This window comes from Chionomys nivalis, chromosome 14 (genome assembly GCF_950005125.1).
Source record: "Chionomys nivalis chromosome 14, mChiNiv1.1, whole genome shotgun sequence".
Classification (NCBI taxonomy): Eukaryota; Metazoa; Chordata; class Mammalia; order Rodentia; family Cricetidae; genus Chionomys; species Chionomys nivalis.
The window spans coordinates 25,858,560-25,877,213 of record NC_080099.1 but is presented as its reverse complement, the minus strand read 5'-3'; the positions used below and the strand labels follow the sequence as shown (position 1 = coordinate 25,877,213).

Below are 18,654 nucleotides of genomic sequence, written 5' to 3'. Positions count from 1 at the left end.
AAGTCTACATGAGCTTGGAGATTGGGATTCAAAACCGGAGAAGGAATGAGATGGGGCTTATCACACGAGAGGCTGAGGAAGTAGGGCCAGGGCCAGAGCAGCTGCCTTAATGCAGCAATACCTAAAACAAACTCAGTGGATTTCTTCCCGGTGATTGTGCTAGGCTGCAAATGATGGGCTTTAATATACAAAGATTATGACTGTGGCAGCTTGGAGGACTCTGAATGGGGGGCGATATTAAGTGCAACCCACATCTAATTTTCTCATTTTATTAATTTGATTTGATGAATCCTTTTAATGCAATTTAAGCATCATATGCGTGCGTGTGTGTGTGTGTGTGCACGTGTGTGTGTTGTAAGGTAGGAAGGAGGGCCCTTTGCTGCTTTGTTGTTTTGTTCCTGTGGACTGACGCGGCCTTTAGAAGGTGGCTTTTGTGTGCAGACAAGAGACCTGGTTTCAAATGCCAGCCGGAGCATCTTCGGGCTCATTAATAATGGAGGCCTCTGACAGGGCCAGCTTCGCTTGCTTTGTTTCCACCGCAGACGAAAGGGGACATGGACCTTTCTGTTTTGCCCAATAACAACCATCCTGACAAATTCCTGCAGCTTGACGTGAAGTCTTTAATGAGGAACTCGACCCTTCTGCAGGCTAGCCTCGCGAGATTTCCCGGTGGAAATTTTCCTGCTCCACAACACTGGCAAAACCTTGTCTACTCCCAGGTAAGATCTAAGGACATAGGAATACAGGTTTGGAGCTTGTTTCTTTCTCATTATATGAAATTTTCTCATTCGTGTGAAGGAGGCTTGGGGTGTGTGTGGGGGGGTGGGTGATACATAGAAGCTGCTTTTCCTCCCCACCCCTTCCTGTAAGCTCTGCGTTAAAGATGTGCAAATTCTCCCACCAGTTCATTCCCCTCCAGTCCCCGCTTCTCGGCTTGTCTTCGTTTCAGATTTGCATAGGTCTCATTTACTCCTTCCCTCCAGAACATTTCAGACTAACTGTTTTCAAATAAGATTCGGGGGAAGAAATGCTAAACTCTGTCTGTCGCTGTGATCAATGCATAAAATATCTAATGCTTGCCGGACAAGGGTGTACCTGCCTCTGAGAAAGCCTGAGTCTTGCCTCGGGGAAAGCCACACTCCATCTTGGAAAGGAAGTGGCTCTCAGCTTAGAGGCGCTTCTTCCACAGGTGTCCGCATGGAGCATCCCTAGGAAGAAGCACGCTAATGCAGATCTCGTGGCTCTTGTTCTTTCACAAAAGAATACAGCTGGTGCGTTCCATCTGCTGAGATCACCACAAAGGCCCCTGCTGAGGCTAATCAAACAGGGATAATCTTGTTTTAAGACGGAGAAACTGGGCGGCGGGGGGGGGGGGGGTGGGGGGGGAGTTACTACAGGTAGAAAGAGGAAAGGGTATTTTGTTTCAAAAACGATGTGTCTGACCTACAAGCCCCTGTAAGTCCTTAAATCCTTTGGAGAATTCAAATTCCCTGTACGGAAAGGTGTTTGCTTTAAAAAAAAAAAAAAAAAAAAAAAAAGTCTCTTCTCGTGAGTACAAGGTGTACAAGGACTACTTGGTGATGTGGGGGGGGGGGCAGGAGCATTTGCCATGAGTTCATTCAGAGTCGGATGATTACGTAAATGGCCTCTACTTTATAAAGGGTTCCGTTTATTTCCATTATAAATCTTATTTCCATTCTAAGTCAATCTGTTATATAACGACTGAATATTGTTGCTGTTTACTTTTAATTTTCGCCTAAAACTTTGTAATCCCCCAAAGCCTTGCGGCTTTCTATACACACCCATTTATCACTGTTTTGGGTTTTGCTTGATGAAATGAAATAAATTTCCTCCTTTATTTCATTTTTTTACGTCACAGAACAAAAGGAGTAAAATTATTTCAGAAAATCTTGCCCCTCCTCCTCCACCTCCCTCTCTGCCGTAGTACATGTAAAAACACATAGCCAATCTTTTTTTTTTCCCTGGGTTGTGACACAGCAATCCTGCAGCATCTTATGTGCTCTGGTTGCTCTGCTGCCTCCATTTTGGATTTTCACAACGAAAGCTCAAAACCCGAGGAAATGTAAATTCCTAACAAGCAGCTTTTAATACAGGCCCTTTTGGCCTAAATCATTATTCCAAGAACAAAGAGGTATGCTTCCTGCAGATGTATCTTTGATAAACTTCATATAAATTAGCTTTTTTTGTTTGTTTGTTTTTTACCCTGAAATAAAATGACAAGTAATTTAGGGAAGGGTAATTTACTACCAAAGTAATGGATAATGGGAAGGAATGTTAGACAAGTGTGTTCTGGAAATTAGGTAGGTGTGCTTCGAACAATGAGCAATGACTCCTGGTCTTTACAGTCATCAGTAAAGTGTGCGAGTGGATCTAAAAATCAAGACTGACGTACTTATGGAGTAAAAAGGAGATAAATATAAAGAAATGGGAGCATGAAATTTTGAAATTTTTAGAATGATACTTAAAAATCTTCAGAAATATACCAAGACTGTTGAATGTGGTGTTAAGCATGTCTGAAGAGGGAGTTATCAAATATGTCTTAATTAAGTTCCTCACTGGGTGGTGGTTTAAGCAAATAGAGAGATTATGCAAACATGGTTGCTATGTATGAAATTCTCAAACATTTTTGTAATTAAAAATTTAGGTTTGACCCACAGGAAGAAATTTTGGTATCCAGTATTATTTCCTGAAAAATTGATACAACCCTCATTTTCATTTCTTAAGAAGTGAGAACAAAAGCTGGGTGGTGGTGCATGCCTTTAATCCCAGCACTCAGGAGGCAGAGACAGGTGGATCTTTGTGAGTTTGAGGCCAGCCTGGTCTACAAGAGGTAGTTCCAGGACAGCTTAGGACTGTTTTACATGAAGAAATCCTGTCTCAAAAGACAAAACAAAAAACAATCAACAACAAAAAAAGAATGAGAACAAATAATGTATAAGGAAAAGTCATTGGGGTCTGGTTCCTATAACAGTTTAAGAAGTGGAAACAGCCAGTTATGGTGGTGCACACCGGTAGGATTTGCTGAAAGAGGCAGAGGCAGGAGGATCACGAGTTCGAGGCTAGCCTGGGCTACACATTTTTCCAAAACCACAGAGAAACCCTGTCTCGAAAAAAAAAAAGTGGAAACAGAAACACCTGGCTGTAATTCAGTTGATAGACAATGTACCTGCCTGACATGATGGGAGCCCTGGTTCTTATCCTGAGCACAGCAGAAAACATGTACAGTGTGCACCTAGAATCCCAGAACTCAGTCGGCAGGATCAAGAGCATCAGGCATTTAGGGTTCGGTTATATAAAGAGTTGGAGGCCAACCTGGGCTACCTGCACTTTTGTCTCCATTTTGGTTTTTTGTTTGTTTGTTTGTTTTTTGTTTTTCGAGACAGGGTTTCTTTGTGGGTTTTGGAGCGTGTCCTGGAACTAGCTCTTGTAGACCAGGCTGGTCTCAAACTCACAGAGATCCGCCTGCCTCTGCCTCCCGAGTGCTGGGATTAAAGGTGTTATATTTGCCTGTTTTTTTTTTTATTTAATAAAAGGGAAAAATGGTATTGAATTTTGAAAAATAACAGATGATATTGTTCCTTCCAATGTTGTTCGGTTTGGTGTTAAGGCAGGATTTCATGTAGCCTAGGCTGGCCTCAAGTTCAGTCTGTGGTCAAAGGTGATGTGGTAAACGTGGGATGAGCCCTCCTTCTTCATGCCCTGAGGGTTGGAATTACAGGTGTGTGCTACAATACCTGCTTATTGAGTGTCTGTGTATCAAATCCAAGGTTTGTGCATGCAAGGTAAACATTCTACCAATGTGCGAGCAAACCCATTTGCACACACACATACACCTTTTTAAATGAAGTGATAAAATGTTTAAAGGCATCGTATTAGGAGTTGTTTTTTCTGGTGAGCAGCTGACGTTCTTGGTCTGTTCACATGAGCTTTACTTCTTCCTGACTCCTTTCATGTTGGTTTCAGAGCCCTGGGGCTTCTCAGAGGAGATCTGTGAGCTGGAGTGAAAAGCCAGTGGTGAGAACTGAGCCTCCTTATTTCTAGACAAGCTCATTCACTGGTCTCATGTCTTAATCTGCATTCTTCACTGCTTTTCTGTTCCCTCACCACTGTTTTTTGCTAAATATCAATATTCCATGTGTGCCTTTCTTTGTGTTCATTTATGTTCATGCATGGGTATATCTGTTTGTATGTCTGTGGGTGTTTATTCTATGTATGTGTGTGTGCATTTGTATGTATGTGTATGCTTGCATGTATGTAGGTGTATGTCCATGCGTTTATGAGTTTATGTGTGTATATCTATGCCTGTATATAAATGTGTATGTGTATGTTTGTACATGTATTCTGTGTATGTGTGTAAAGTGTGTGTGCATATGCTTCAGCCGATCATTTTGTAACACTACATTTTAACACTTCCTGTGTCACCATTTAACATATTTCCATGGTTTTTACTGAAAACGTAGTCTAAATGATTACAGAATTTGTATTTGGGATATGTTTTTGATGGTTTTTGATTATTAACTCAGTTGTATGTGTACTTTTCTTTAGAATTATTTACACTATCAGTGTTTTGAAAATGTTCAGAAAATAGAGTGTTTCTAACTGTGGATGCCACTTGATTGGATTTGTTAATTTTGTTGTACAAATTGTCTTATCTTTGGGAAACTTTTGTATGAATACATGTAATTTTAATGACTACTTTAAATTTTATTACAATCATTTTGTAGCATATATAAATTTTATAGTTATTATTATACTTTGCTGATGATGTTACTTTTATTCAAAATCTTTGTAGCTATCAAAGCTTCTTGCCTTAAGTCTATTTTGTTTGATATATTATATTGTAATTATATACATATATATACTATTTTTCTGTAGTGGTTAGCTATGTTGTATCATAGAAACAAACATACTCAAATCTAGTAATGCAATAAGGAATTAACACATCTGCACCCTTGAGATGTTGATGCTATGCACATGCTGAGAAGCCTACCTTAAAGGAGAATTCACATTCTTTTTCTGGAGGTTCTTTCTACAATATCCGAATCTGCATTATGTCTGCAGACCAAGAAGACAGAAAGGAAGACACATATACTGTTGGGGAGGTTAGTAGCCAAGCTTGAGTTTCAACCCAATTGTTGTGTGTTGTTAAAGAGGAAATGGATTTGTTGTGTGTCTAGCCAGGCGCTACTTCATTTTCATCTTTTAAAATAGATACTGTGTTTAAGTTACATACATCAAATATATAATATATAATCTAGTATATGTGTGTATATATACATACAGATATACTTGCACACCCCACACAACTGACAGCCAAGATCGTCTATCAGATAGAAGAGCCTGTCTCATCACCACCCTTAGGAGCAGGTCCTGCAAGCCATTCTAATCCTACAAATTCCCCTTTAAAGAGATAGGATTATTATTCTACGCTAATTTTTTTCCTTTCTGAGCAGTGGAGAAGTCATATTCCAAACTCCTGTAATCTCTCCAGGAGTGCTTGTGCAGACTCCTCCCCTGGAGGTGAGGCAGGAACACTCCATCTCTCTGTGAGGACCCTCTACCCTCGCTCTGCACAGCCTTATGCTCCAGGCTCTTGGGATGGTCCCAGGGCTTACTTTCACTCTTATTCATAGGAATTTAGAGACATACACTTACTATTGTTTTCCCAGTCTTGGATCTGTTGTTTTGGTAGTTATTCTCAGTTTTTATGTCTAAATGACTGGAAATGCAGATGGTAGGGTTGGCCCAGAATACCCACGTGATTTTATTTTATTTTAAAGACTCTAGTTTTCATCTTGTAATGTCTTCAGTTTATTTCCTATGCAATTTATTGAGCAATTTGCTAATATAATTCTCTTTGTTTAGCCTCAGACAGTTCTTTCTGACATAAAATGACCCTATAGGTCCTTTAAAGCATGGGGCTCAAACTCGCCTTTGGATCTTGCTTTCCTGTTTCTACTTCTCCAATTTCTGGCTTACTGGCCGCCAACCCTGAGGTGTATAAAACTAGGACTTCAACATAATCTTTGTCTTCAGTTACTTCATACAGCTGAGACATTTTCCTCATCTTTCGGTTTTTGTTCATTTTTGGTAAGTAGTTTTACATCTCAGTAATTGGGGTCTGCCGTTATTCTACCGGGAAGTGCCACACTTTAGGACCCTCTTTGCACACTTTTAACCATCTTCTTGAATTCCCTGACTCCACTCATAAAACAAATGTTCTGACAAGGATATATGACTGTAAATTTTCAGACTTGCCCCAAGTTAGTGATGATTATCTCTCAAATTACCAGAGTATCATTTCTACCAAATGATTTCCACTGCCGAGTAACTGTCTTCAGGCTTCCAGTATTGGGAGGCTGGGGAAGTGCCCACTATGCAAACTTGATGCTCTGGATTCAGATCTCTAGCATCCACATGAAAACCTGAGCTTAGGGGGCATGTTCCCATAATTCCAGTGCTTGGATGAGGTGGTGTTGGCACTGATGGATCCCTGGAGCGTACAAGCAGCCAGTTCAGTTGGATCAGTGAGTTACAAGCTCACTAAAGGACCTTGTCTTCTTGTCTCAGGGCTGGAGAGATGACTCAGAGGTTAAGAGCACTGTTTGCTCTTCCAGAAGTCCCGAGTTCAATTCCCAGCAACCACATGGTAGCTCATCTGCAGTGAGATCTGGTGCCCTCTTCTGGTGTACAAGCATACATGCAGACAGAACACTGTATACCTAATGTCTTTAAAAAAAAAAAAAAAAAAGACTTTGTCTAAAAACATACGGAGCAGGGTGGTTCAGGAAGATACCCAATGTCAACCTCTGGTGTCCACTCATTCACATATGTGAACTTGCATGTATACTCACAAGTACATGTACACCACGAAACATGTGCATACGCTACACACATGTGAAACAAGTAAGAATAAGGCTTCCAGTATTTCTTCCCGGATCTGGGGTGCTGCAGCAGTGGGGTACAACAGCCGCTTTCCAGACGCTCTTCAGCACTGGAGAGGGAGGTAACTGCTCACCACTGTGACAAGTGGCAAAATGACAGTGTTTGCCAATCATGAGAAGTCCTTGGAACAGCGGATGGACTGGGGTGGGGGCTGCTTCTCTTTTCCAAGCAGTGGCCATGGTTTCCAATTGTTTGTTGAAGGTTCTATCATCTCAGACATCTCAGATATTGGTCTAGAGTGTCAAACAAAGAAACAATGACAGAAATCATATGGCAGAGTTCGGGAACAGCTTGGATCCGATCTCAAATCACTTCCGCTACACTTTCTTGGTTTTAAAAAGCCTGACTCCAAACTAATTTCGGAGCAGATGAAAGAAGCTGGACCCTGTGTGTGCTCAACCAAGGAAAGCCACCTGGTTGTACCCAGTCGGTCACCATGCCTAGGTCTCTGTGTGCATATCCACCTCCTGGAACTTATGCTCTTTAATCTTTCCTACTTCCCGAGTTCTTAAAGTTGAGGCATTAAATACTGAAGAGTTGAATTTGCATTTTGACGTCCGATCTGCCTGTCTCACTCTCTGAAATAGAAAATTAAGCCTACTTCTGTTTAGTATGCTTACTTCTGACTTATTCTGTGTGTCCTTGAGATAACCTCCATTTTATACACTCATCCTCTTAGAGCTTGGTCAACTTGCCTTTACTGTTTCTTACTGCCCTGGTAATTTGGAGATAAATTTTTCTAATTCCAACAACATCTCTATCTTTTCCCTGCAATTGGTTCTTAGTTTCCTGATTAACAACACCTGTGCCAAACTTTTTACCTTCTAATTCTTTAGTTTACTTTAAACTCAAATTATCTTATTTCCATCTCATCAATTTCTGTTTATTTTCCAAACTCTTTGTCTCAGTCTCCCTGCCTACCTCCAGTTTCACCCCCTCTTGCTGTATGATTTTAGAGGTTCTTATTCTAACGGGCTGTCTGCTGCTAACCTTTAGCGTTTGTTTGCCTGAATATGTCTTCTAGTTCCTTTTTCATTAAGTGGTATTTTACTTGATCGCTAAAGTATTAGGATTAAAATAAGTGGACAAAGTTTGGCTTAATAGCGAGAGTCTAGTTAAACTTTGAACTGTTACTTCAAATGACTAGTTCAAATGGAATTTATTTTATAGTTCACGTTGTTAAAATCACAGAAATGTTCCTGAATTTTCTTCTCAGTATTTCACCTAAGGTGCAACATGTGAAGTTGGACTTTGTATATGCTCTTTATTTTCTTAAATCTATTTGGAAAAAAAATAGTAAAATACAAATGAACCATATATATATATATATATATATATATATATATATATACACACACACACACACACACACACACACACACATATATGTCACACACACACATACACTACTCTTTGAACCTAGAGATTCACTCTTGCTAGATAAGCATTCTGCCATTGAACTATATATTCAGCCCCAGAATTAGTAAAAGGTGGGACCCAAGATCTCCAGTAATCTAAACATGTGCTCAGTGCCTGAATCATGTTCCTAGTAATCCTATCAATTTCTTTTTGTGTTATCTAATTAATTTGTAAATTATAAAATATAACTGAATTCTTCACATTAGTAACAAAGCATGATAGTAAGTTTTCCTTGGTATGTCCTTCAGAGATAAGAATGCTGTGCAGATCAGAGACAAAAAGCATATATCAGGAAAATATTTAAAAATTCTCAAGGATATGGCCTAGAAACAAGACTTAAAGTCTGCTTTAGAATAAACCTCTGACTGTTTTTGATACCTTCACATATTCGTTCCTCTAAACATATATCCATTTTTATAGTGTATATAGACTTTCTTGAGCCACACATTTTATTTCCCTCATTTATCAAACCTTCCTAATGGCATGCAATGAGCAGTCTAGCAGGAAAAGAACCTAACAAAGAAAGTTCATGTATGTCAGAAGAGTTATCCTGCTTCAGATATGATCAAAGCCGTCCAGGCTTGAAGAAAACAATAGAGTTATAATTGTGTTAAGCTCAAATAACCTTAATTTCCTGTCAGACTGCTCTTATTTAATTTAGAACCACACTTACACATCTACTCATCTTTGAGATAAATGCTAAGATAAAAAGGTTTATTGTTTTATTATACAGCTTAACATTATGGACTATAAATTGACTTTTGGCAGGCCAAAACCAAATTTAAGTAAAAAAGGGTCTCCAAGTTGATTTCTAAGAATATGAAAGATGCCTTTATTAAGAACATCAAAGAAGGGGCTGGAGAGATGACTCTGGTTAAACTTGCTTTCTGCTCTTCCAGTGGACCCAGGCTGGATTCCCAGCATCCACCATGTCAGGCTCACATTTGATACACCTACATACATGCAGACACTCACTAATATACATAAAATAAAAACAAAATAAATAAATCTTTTTTATTAAAAGTAATGGAAAGCCAATGTCCAAGAGAATACAAATAGTTTTATCTAGATTATTTTTCTCTTTACTTACAAGTTATTTCAGAAGGATGAATCATGCAATACCAGTCTATAATTTTAGTTTATATAAATACATATTCAATCTATGTCCTAAAAGATCCTTAGGCCATTGATATATGGCCAGTGGTTCTCATACAGGTGACTCAAAAGGATGTGATTCCTATTGGTATATCTCCAAAGTTCTTATGTCCAGTCACCAATCTCTCTCTCTCTCTCTCTCTCTCTCTCTCTCTCTCTCTCTCTCTCTCTCACACACACACACACACACACACACACACTTGAGTGCTTGTGGGAAAATCATATGCATTCTTCATGTGTGTCCTTTTCTATGTTTCCATATCAAGTTTTTTAAATTTCTGAAAGTGAAGAATTAATTACTCTAGTGGACAATAGGCACTTTGGGGGTGAATGATGTTAAATTGACTCAGTTGCTCTATGAGTTTTCCTGGAGCCAGGGAAATGGGAGCAAATCTTTCCACCTCAGAGAGGGTACTAATAACAGACAGAAGAAATGATCCCACCCAAGTCTACCTTAGTGGAACAATTAGTCTATTACGGTAACTTACAGGCTCATGGGTGACCCAAAGGCAACTGTAACTCTGAAACGGCCAATCTAGAGTGGGTGAGGACTCAAAACCTGAATGCCTGGAGTAGCCTACTTGTGCCAGCATACAGGAGCTCCACTGAAAAGTCTCCTAGGCCCTAGCAGGTGTTTGTTGCTTTTATAGCCTTGGGAAGGCACCTTGTGAATCTTGTGATCCTTAGACCTTCCTGAGAATTTAAGGGTCTTGAGTTTCCTGAGCTTGGTAAAGTGTGATCAGCTCCCCAGGTTTAATGAACCTCCCCTCTTTGTCTAGCATGGAGTGTTTCAGCTTGGGAAAAGAAACTATGTAGACCTCCTCCTCAAATGTCTCTGAAATAGGATCCAAAGGCATGTTTATAAAAAGCCAAGACATTTAAAAATTATTTAAAAGGGTTTTTAACTTTATTTGTTTATTTATTTGTGTGTATGCTTGTATGCATATATGTTCATACATGTGTGTTCATACACTTGCATGTGCCTGCCAGGACATGTGAGTGTGGAGTTCAGAGAAGAGGCAGTACCAGTTTCGGGATTCTATTCTCTTCTTGGACTGTTAGGGTTTGGGGGTCAAATCTAGGCTGGCAGGTTAATAGCAAGCACCTATACCTGCTGAGTCATCTTGTGGTCCCAGAAAATACTTTTAATCCTAATTTTGCTGGATTCATACAACAATATTAAGTCCTATGTGTAGGAACCTTGGGACCCACTAAAAAACATAAAATGCCACTAAACTCTAGTGCACATGAGCTGCAAAACTATGTTTCTTCAGGATTCCACTAGATGAATTGGAGAACACTATTCTTTCTTTGTAGCTGGAGAACGCCAATGAAATGGATATTAAACTGATCTGGACAACATATAAAGAGAGAACTCAGTTAATGGTAGGAGTCTAATTAAAGCAGACCTCAGAGTCATTTTATAGGTCAATTGCTCAATCTGTTGAATTTGAAACAGAATCAATAAATCTTCAGATCCAGATTTCTGCCATTTTGGCTTCTCTGCCACCAGCAAGGCCATCTTATTTTCTTATCTCCTAACAGAGAGAAAAGAGCATCTCTTCTCAACGGGCTAAAGGATTTGGTGGGGAGAACCCAGTCCTTCCTGACAGTGCCCCACCATCCATGTCTTCAGTCATGAAGAATAACCCATTATATGGTGACATCAGTATAGAGGAAGCTATGGAAGAAAGAAAGAAGAATCCTTCGTGGACCATCGAGGAATATGACAAGCATTCTGCACACACGAATCTCTCCGGACATCTGAAGGTGCGTTTACTAAGAATTATCCTCAGCTGCTCAACCAGATCAGCCGGGTGGACCTCAGAAGGTGCTGCAGCAGTGGCAGAAGTTCCCCACTAAACACAAAGACCACAGGTCCTTTTGGTCCTTAAAATTATTTCTCTTTCCAGCCAATATGTAGGGTTATCTGTTTGCTTTGTATTTTGCACAGCCAATGGCACCTGTGTAGTGTAGGAGGAGAAAAGGCAAGTAGCAATGAGAAAAGGTCTCCTGGGAAGATGCAAATTGTTTTTCAAATTAATTTGTAAGGTCATACATGTTTTCCCTCATGTGTAATCTTGTAGCTGTTTATGCTCATGGCCACCTAGGAACGGATTTCTTTCTCTGCATTTTCAAAACTACCTATGAAGTGATTAGGTGCTGCACAAGGAAGCCCTTCCTAACAGTCGTTTGGTTAATATTCCAAGTCCATGAAATGATTTAAGAGTGAAGGCTTATGTTTTGGTCGTTTTTCTTGTGTCTCAAAACAAACATTTCCACAAAGAAAAATACACAACGAACTCACGCACCCAGCATAGGATTTTCTCTCCCTACCTTTTTCTTCTTCTTCTGATATCACCTACACAGACAAGACCCAAATGCCTGAAAGCCAGCATGGACCCTCTGTTGTTTGAAGGGACTAGATTCTTGACCAGCCTCTGCTTGCTTCAACCTGCCTTAGACAAGAAAGGCCTGACATTGCCAAGTACCCTTCATTTAAAAATGTGTGTCCTGTGCGAGCTCATACCTTAACCACCTGCAGTGAACCACATTTCTTTATAAAGGGGGCGGTACTGTAGACTTATATTCTGCACACTTGTTTTAAAACCTCGGCTGTGCATTCCTTGAAATACATAATGGTCCAGAATCACCGACAGCTGTTAATCTCCTAGCTCGAGGGTAACCTCCTTTAGCTTCTTCCTAAGAAGTTCCCCAAAACACATTCCCATGACAACAACAATGCATTTCTTTTCCTCTTTTTTGTTTTGGTTTAATTTCGTGTTTTTTAACCAAAGACTTCATATCATTAAGTCTAATACTGGGGAAAGTGCATTGATTTATGTCACACACAGACGCTTATTGTTGGGCACAAGCTCAGGCCTGTTCTCTCGCCTTTGCTTTGTGCAAATGTGACAAGGGGGCGGTGGATGAGCATCCCTGCTCACACACAAATCTATCAAACTGAGTAAATAGAAATAGTTTACCTGATTCAAAGACTGCCAATTAAAAAAATTAATTTTTTTCTCAAATGTTTTATTTTTTTTAAGTTTGGATATCACACTAAGGAAATTGAAGATCATTGGGAAGTAGGAGAAATTTTTTCTAAGTGGGTGACTTAAACCCACCTACAAGTTTCTCTAGGAGAAATGCAATTGCCAAATCCATCCCAACTCCTTATGTGTGCGTGTTCCTCCTAGCATTACAGCCCCAAGTCTGAAACTTGTTCAGAAACCCTCCATGCTGCCAGCTACCAGACATCGGTTTTGTGACACCACTCGCTGACTTATGTCCACTCAAACTATGGAGGGTGATAGCCTGTTTCAAATCCTTCAAAATATCCATGCAAGAAAATCCAAGGCCTGCAGTTGCTATGTGCAAGTGGTAACCCAGCTATCTTTGTACACTTAATATATGAGACACAGGATTGATTGCACTAAACTACTAGTTAGTGATTACAGGAAAATGGTCTTTTGTTGCTGTTGTTGTTTGTTTTCAAAAAGTAGATGGACCAGTCAAGTGTACAGGTGACCTATCGAGTACTTTGAGAGTAGAAGTCTTAAACAGAATTCTCTGGCACTCCACAGAAGATGGAGCCGATGAGACAGAGACACCCTATGGATTGGAGCTAACACGAGCAAAGATGCATCGTGTCCCCCGAGTTTCTCTGTGGAAGATGTTCTGCAGCTCTGCCGTGAAGTAGCTCTTCAGACCTAGGCTTATTCTTCCTTCAGGGAAGTCAGCTGGGATTTCCCAAAACTTACCAGATTCTTATCTCTGCCACAAAAATCAGATAAAACCTCCAAGGTCCATCTAAAGCTAGAGAATGTTAATTATATTTCAACTCACTTAACTGATTTATAGACATTATTCGTAAGATGTTAGAGAAACACAATTGGCTAAGAGATGACTATGGAGTTTCTGACTTAGAAGGGTCAGCAATTTAACACAGGCGTTGTGCAGGCCACCTAATAAATTCTTATACAGACAGACAATTTCCTACAGGTTTCCACAGTCAGTCAGTTGTGGCAGTGTATCTGAGATGCTTAGAGTTGTCGAGTTTACTGTTGGAGCATTGACACTTAACACCTTACCCCAAACAACATGAATACAGACACTCAGGGCCCCTGGCAGCATCTTGTTCCCAAGTATCCACTGTAATGCTGACTGGTCACTGGTTAGTGATCTTTTCTCTGTGTTATTTTCTTTTAGGAAAACCCCAATGACCTGCGCTTTTGGTTGGGGGATACGTACACTCCAGGCTTTGACACTTTGCTGAAAAAGAAGAAGAAACGCAACAAGCGATCGAAATTATGTCACTTTGGCATGATTGTGCTCCTTGTGGCCTCCATCTTGGTTACCATAGTGACCCTCAGCACTTTATTGGTCTAAGGAAATTGAAAATCCTTCTTTAAAGCTCTAAAACGCTTTACAGGAAAATCTGTCTGTGCATTGTGAATGTGTGCGTCTGTGTCGCTAGCTGTCTGTGTGACTAAACACCCCGTTGTCCTTTAGAAGGTGAGCATTGCTTGTGTTTTGCTGGCCTCCCTGCTTCGTTCTGTGAAGCCTGTGTGTGAGTCCAGTCTGGGTTTTCTCCTTTGTGAAGCCAATATTCTAGAGTGGGGTACAAGTCACCAGTGGGCAAGGCACTGGTGACACTCGAGGAATGCTGCCACTCTGAGGATTCATTTGAATGACAATGAGAACAGAATAGATTATCAGAGGAGGGAGTTGGCTTAAGGACTCCATAGGACAGGGAAGTAGCTTTTCCCTCAAAGTCATTTCCAGTTGTCTTTTGGGTGTGGATACCTAGGAACAAGTGCACCACCTCCTACTCCCAGAACATCTTCCCTAAAGCCCCCACTGCCACTCCCAATGCTATTTAGTGTGTAAATCAAGGTTTTTCTTCTTCCCAAGAGTGCCCTTGGATAACGCCTTATTATCTCGCTGTGTTGCTCTTAAAGAGACTTGAAGTAAAGTATATAAAAATGAAGGTTTACTGGATAATAAATTATTGTGTACAAAGCAAAATTGGTCTTGCTGATCTTTGTACTGTCTGACTTAAAATTCCTCTTTTTGTTGTGGGTTCCAGTCCAGTGTAGAAAGGATGGTAGGGAAATAAATGAAGGTGGGGGGTCCTCCTGATGTCAGGCTCACACCCTTGGATGTCCTTGTACTTTGCCTTTTTGCACTGCCTGCAAAGTGCCTCTGGGGGTTTGAGTCCTGCTCAGGGATCACCATGCATGGTACTTGCCTGTGCTGAACTGGGTTATTTGTGTCCATTCAAGACAGCGCCCAGATGAGGCTTTGTAAAAATGGGATGGATAACCACAGAAATGTGATGGCTGTTTATGGGAACGCCTAGCCTGGCCCGCCCCCACTCCCACTTCCCTTTCTCCTTCCAGTTGAGCACTTCCTGACTCCTCTACTCCCTAGCCTTCCTCTCCTTTTATTTATGGTACCTTTGGACACTTACTTCTTTTGCATGAGTGAATTTATTACTTTGCTTTTAAACGAATATCCACTGTTAGCTTTCAATGTAACTGGACTCAAGCTACAATATCGCCCCTGACTGATTTAATGGTATGTGTCTCTAGGTAAGGGAAAGTCATAATGGGAATGTGTCCTTGTTTGCATGCAAATTTATAACCTGCATGCACTTCTAATTCCCTTGTGAAAATAGCTCTGGCAGGGAAAAAAAAAGCGTAAGGTCATGGAAAGGACAACAGTAATGGCTCTGTCCAGACTCATGCGCAAATCTGGCCTTGCTTGGTTGTTTCTGATCAGGGTCCACTGTTTTGTTTTGTTTTGTTAAGCTTTTTAAATACAGCTTTTGGTACATGGCAGCACTGGTCAACAAATAATAAGTCTCATTGTCACCAACACCATTTTAGTCTCTTTCTTAGCCCCTAAATTGGATTAAAAATTCCGAACACCTAAATTTTGAATATTTTTTTTCAAATAAAAAAAGTTCCCTTATTATTTGGAAGGCATCTCCATGAAAGTTTGCTTTCTTATTCTTTGTTGTTTTGTGTTTTATATTAAGTTAGTGTGCTGAAATCCTATAAGCTAATAAGGTCACATTTTCCAAGAAAAAATTAGAATGTTTACACTTTTGTAAACTGTTGTTCTCAAATATAAACAGAAAGATTTGAAATTAACGTTTTTTCCACTTGTATTCCAATTGCTGCCACCTAGTGGAACATTTAATTATTGGCCTATGGGGAAGTGAGGCCCCAGGCTCCTCCATTTAACTAGAGTGCTCTCCTGCCTCCTGGAGGTCACATTTATTACATCTGAGCTTACAGCATGAAGAAGCACCCCAGGAAGAAAGCAGCTCTGTGCTGGTGGGATAAAGGACTGAGAGCACCTGTCTGGCATTTGTTGTGCTGATTTGGACACTGTCCCATCTTTCTAGAAAAGACATATGGCTGACTGAGTCACGTTGACAAAAACAGAGCTAGACTTTCAGAATAAACTCTAGATCCACTGCACATCGCCTGTGAACACCAGACAACTCTTTCCTCTTGTCTTCAAAAGGGTTAAACCTTTGCTGCTCGGCTTCTGATTTCCTGTGGTCTTCTGAATTTGTATATTGGTAGATCTCTGTATTGAGGAGTCTTTACATTTTAGCGTGTGTGTGTGTGTGTGTGTGTGTGTGTGTGTGTGTAACTGTATGGTGTATATGCGTGTGACTATATAGTGTTGTGCACATATTCAGTTAGCATATACCTGCTGCACATAGGTATTTACACTGTGCAAATGTGTATGTATGTGTGTGGGGAGTGTACGTGTACGTGGTATACACAGGTATTCATGCTGTGGGTACTCACATGCATGCACATGCATGCAGAGTCTACAGCGGTATGCCAGGCATCCTGCTCTATCACCGTCTACCTCAATCAAACCATCGTCTTTCCATGAACCCGGAGCTATACTGGAAGAGCAAGCTCCAGTGATTGGTCTATCTCCAGCCTCCACAGCCCTGGGTTTGCAGCAAGATGAGTGGAGGTTCCAGTAGTTTGGACTCGGCTGCTCATACTTACACAGAAAATGTTTTCACCCTTTGAGTCATCTCCTCTGTCTAAATATAATTTTTGTAGTTCCTTTTTTTTTCTTGAACCATAGTTTAATACGAGTTTTTAACTTTTCCCCTCATATTACTGAATAAATATAGTTTTGTCATAGGTAAGAGGTATTTCTTTTAGAACTTTAGACAGGGCCATTAAATTTCAAACCCTCTAAATTCTTACATCTACAGCCATGGATTTTGAAAGACGGGGTTTTTGTTTCCTTCCAAACAGACACTTAGTCCAGACTCTGGCCCAGCTTCAGGTGGGAATGTTAAGCAAGAAGAAAGGGTTTTGGGGACTGAAGCAAGTTTCTGCCAGAGTGGCAGCTCTTTTCCATTTTATGGACATGGTGACTCATGTACCTGATCAAATTTCTCTCTGTGCAAACGACTGGAAAAAGTCAGGGTGGAAATGCTGCCCCCTCTTCTCCAGCGCGTGCGTGAGACTTTTTTGCGGGCATTAGGTGCTCAGCACCATCCTGGCTCCAGGTTTCACTATGCTCTTACTCCTGACTTAAATATGCTGTCCCCTGCCTGTTTGATTTACCTTTCCACTTGTGTATGTGTGTGTGTGTGTGTGTGTGTGTGTGTGTAGGTGTGGGAGTGATACTTCATGTAGTCCTGGATGTTCTGGAACTCACTATTTAGACCAGGTTAGGTGGGATTCGAACTCTTAGAGATCTTCTTGCCTCTCCTTCCTGAGTACCGAGATTAAAGGTGTGCATCGCGGTGCCTGCTCCTTTCTCTCCACTTCATCTTACTGACAAGATACAGAGTCTACAGACATATAGGGGTGCATAGATAATTACATGCTTGAGTTGATAAAAATGCATATATTCACATGTAGAAACCAAACACAGGGCTGGAGATGTAGTTCCATGGCATAATATTTTTCCTAGTATGCATTAATTTCTAGGTTGAATCCCCAGAATAAGAAAGGAAAGTAAGAAGAAAGAAAGAAAAGAAGGAAAAAAGAATGAAAGGAATTTGTTATTTAAAAGTGAAATAAAACAAAGTATGCTTTTAAAGAAAGGATGATAAAAGTGTATTTTAAAAGTAAAGATATTATTATTTGAATATAAAATATTCCCTTAATGAATCATGCACTAAGTACAATTCTCCAGCAGGTGGCACTGTTTTCAAGGCATTTAGCCTACACTTTCTGCAAGAGGAAGGTTACTGAGGGCACCTCATTGGGGTGTAGCCTGTTCCCAATGCCCACTCTAAAATGTTGGGTATCTTTTTTACAGTTCTCCACAGGGTCTCTCACTGAATATGAATGATCTAGGGAACTTCCAGAACTTGACTGTCTCTTCCCCCAAATGTAATTCACCAATGTTGGAGTTACCAGCATGCACAGCTATGCCTGACTTTCCGAACCTGATTCTCTCATGCTTGCTATTGAGCCATCTCCTCCACTCTGACAATGTTCAGTTTTGAAACAAAGATCATGGATAAACCTTTCTCCAACCCTCCTAGGAGACATTTACCCTGGACAGCAGGGACCACGTTTGAGGTCCATTCACCTGAACCGCGGCACCACCTTTACATAAAGTTCCCTGCATTTCTAGAAGCTACAACAGTCAGACATACTCCTACCTTCTACATTTGGTAGAAGCTCCTCTACTCTCCAACTTCATTTCTTCTTGGTTGCATTGCTGTGAGATACATACGGAACATGCTTTCGAGGAAAGAAGTTCAATTTTGGAGCTGGTGGAAGCCCTGCTAGAATACAAACTGGGGACGCTCAGTTCCTTCTGCATCCTGAGGTCTCCAATTTAAATTCTACTTCTCTAGTGGATGTAATGAGGACTTTAGATACATCAACTGCTGACGACAAAAGAGATATTTATATCCTCTCATCCCCTTAGTTACTTATATGTAATTTCCAATTCTTCTTTTGCCCCAACTTGGAGGAATTCATAGAGAAAATAAATGAGTTATATAATCAGGAACACAATCACCCTCAGAATGACAGTAAGCCCAAATTCCAGCAAGTTGTGCTGCTTCTGTTTATATAGACTCTTTGCAAAGGGGGAAAA

General features: G+C 40.5%; 1 protein-coding gene across 3 annotated transcripts; it reads left to right on the top strand.

Annotated features, from left to right (window-relative positions):
• The first annotated feature begins 353 nt into the window (after nt 1-353).
• Nucleotides 354-15,231, top strand: Minar2 (membrane integral NOTCH2 associated receptor 2). Of its 3 annotated transcripts, none has more exons than XM_057788802.1 (4): nt 354-719; nt 3,985-4,035; nt 11,086-11,310; nt 13,753-15,231. In XM_057788802.1, exons 1-4 carry the CDS (start codon nt 555-557, stop codon nt 13,930-13,932), a joined length of 621 nt encoding a protein of 206 aa, XP_057644785.1. In that variant the 5' UTR covers nt 354-554; the 3' UTR covers nt 13,933-15,231. The 3 variants fall into 3 exon arrangements, with proteins under 3 accessions (XP_057644785.1, XP_057644786.1, XP_057644787.1); XM_057788804.1 differs by lacking the exon at nt 354-719 and adding an exon at nt 1,212-1,271; XM_057788803.1 differs by lacking the exon at nt 3,985-4,035 and having other exon boundaries at nt 355-719.
• Nucleotides 15,232-18,654: the final 3,423 nt, after the last annotated feature.

Coding starts and splice junctions, on each gene's coding strand:
- Minar2 (XM_057788802.1), top strand. CDS start 555: ATGGACCTTTCTGTTTTGCCCAATAACAACCATCCTGACAAATTCCTG. Junction 720..3,984: donor AAAACCTTGTCTACTCCCAG/GTAAGATCTAAG, acceptor TGTTGGTTTCAG/AGCCCTGGGGCTTCTCAGAG. Junction 4,036..11,085: donor GCTGGAGTGAAAAGCCAGTG/GTGAGAACTGAG, acceptor ATCTCCTAACAG/AGAGAAAAGAGCATCTCTTC.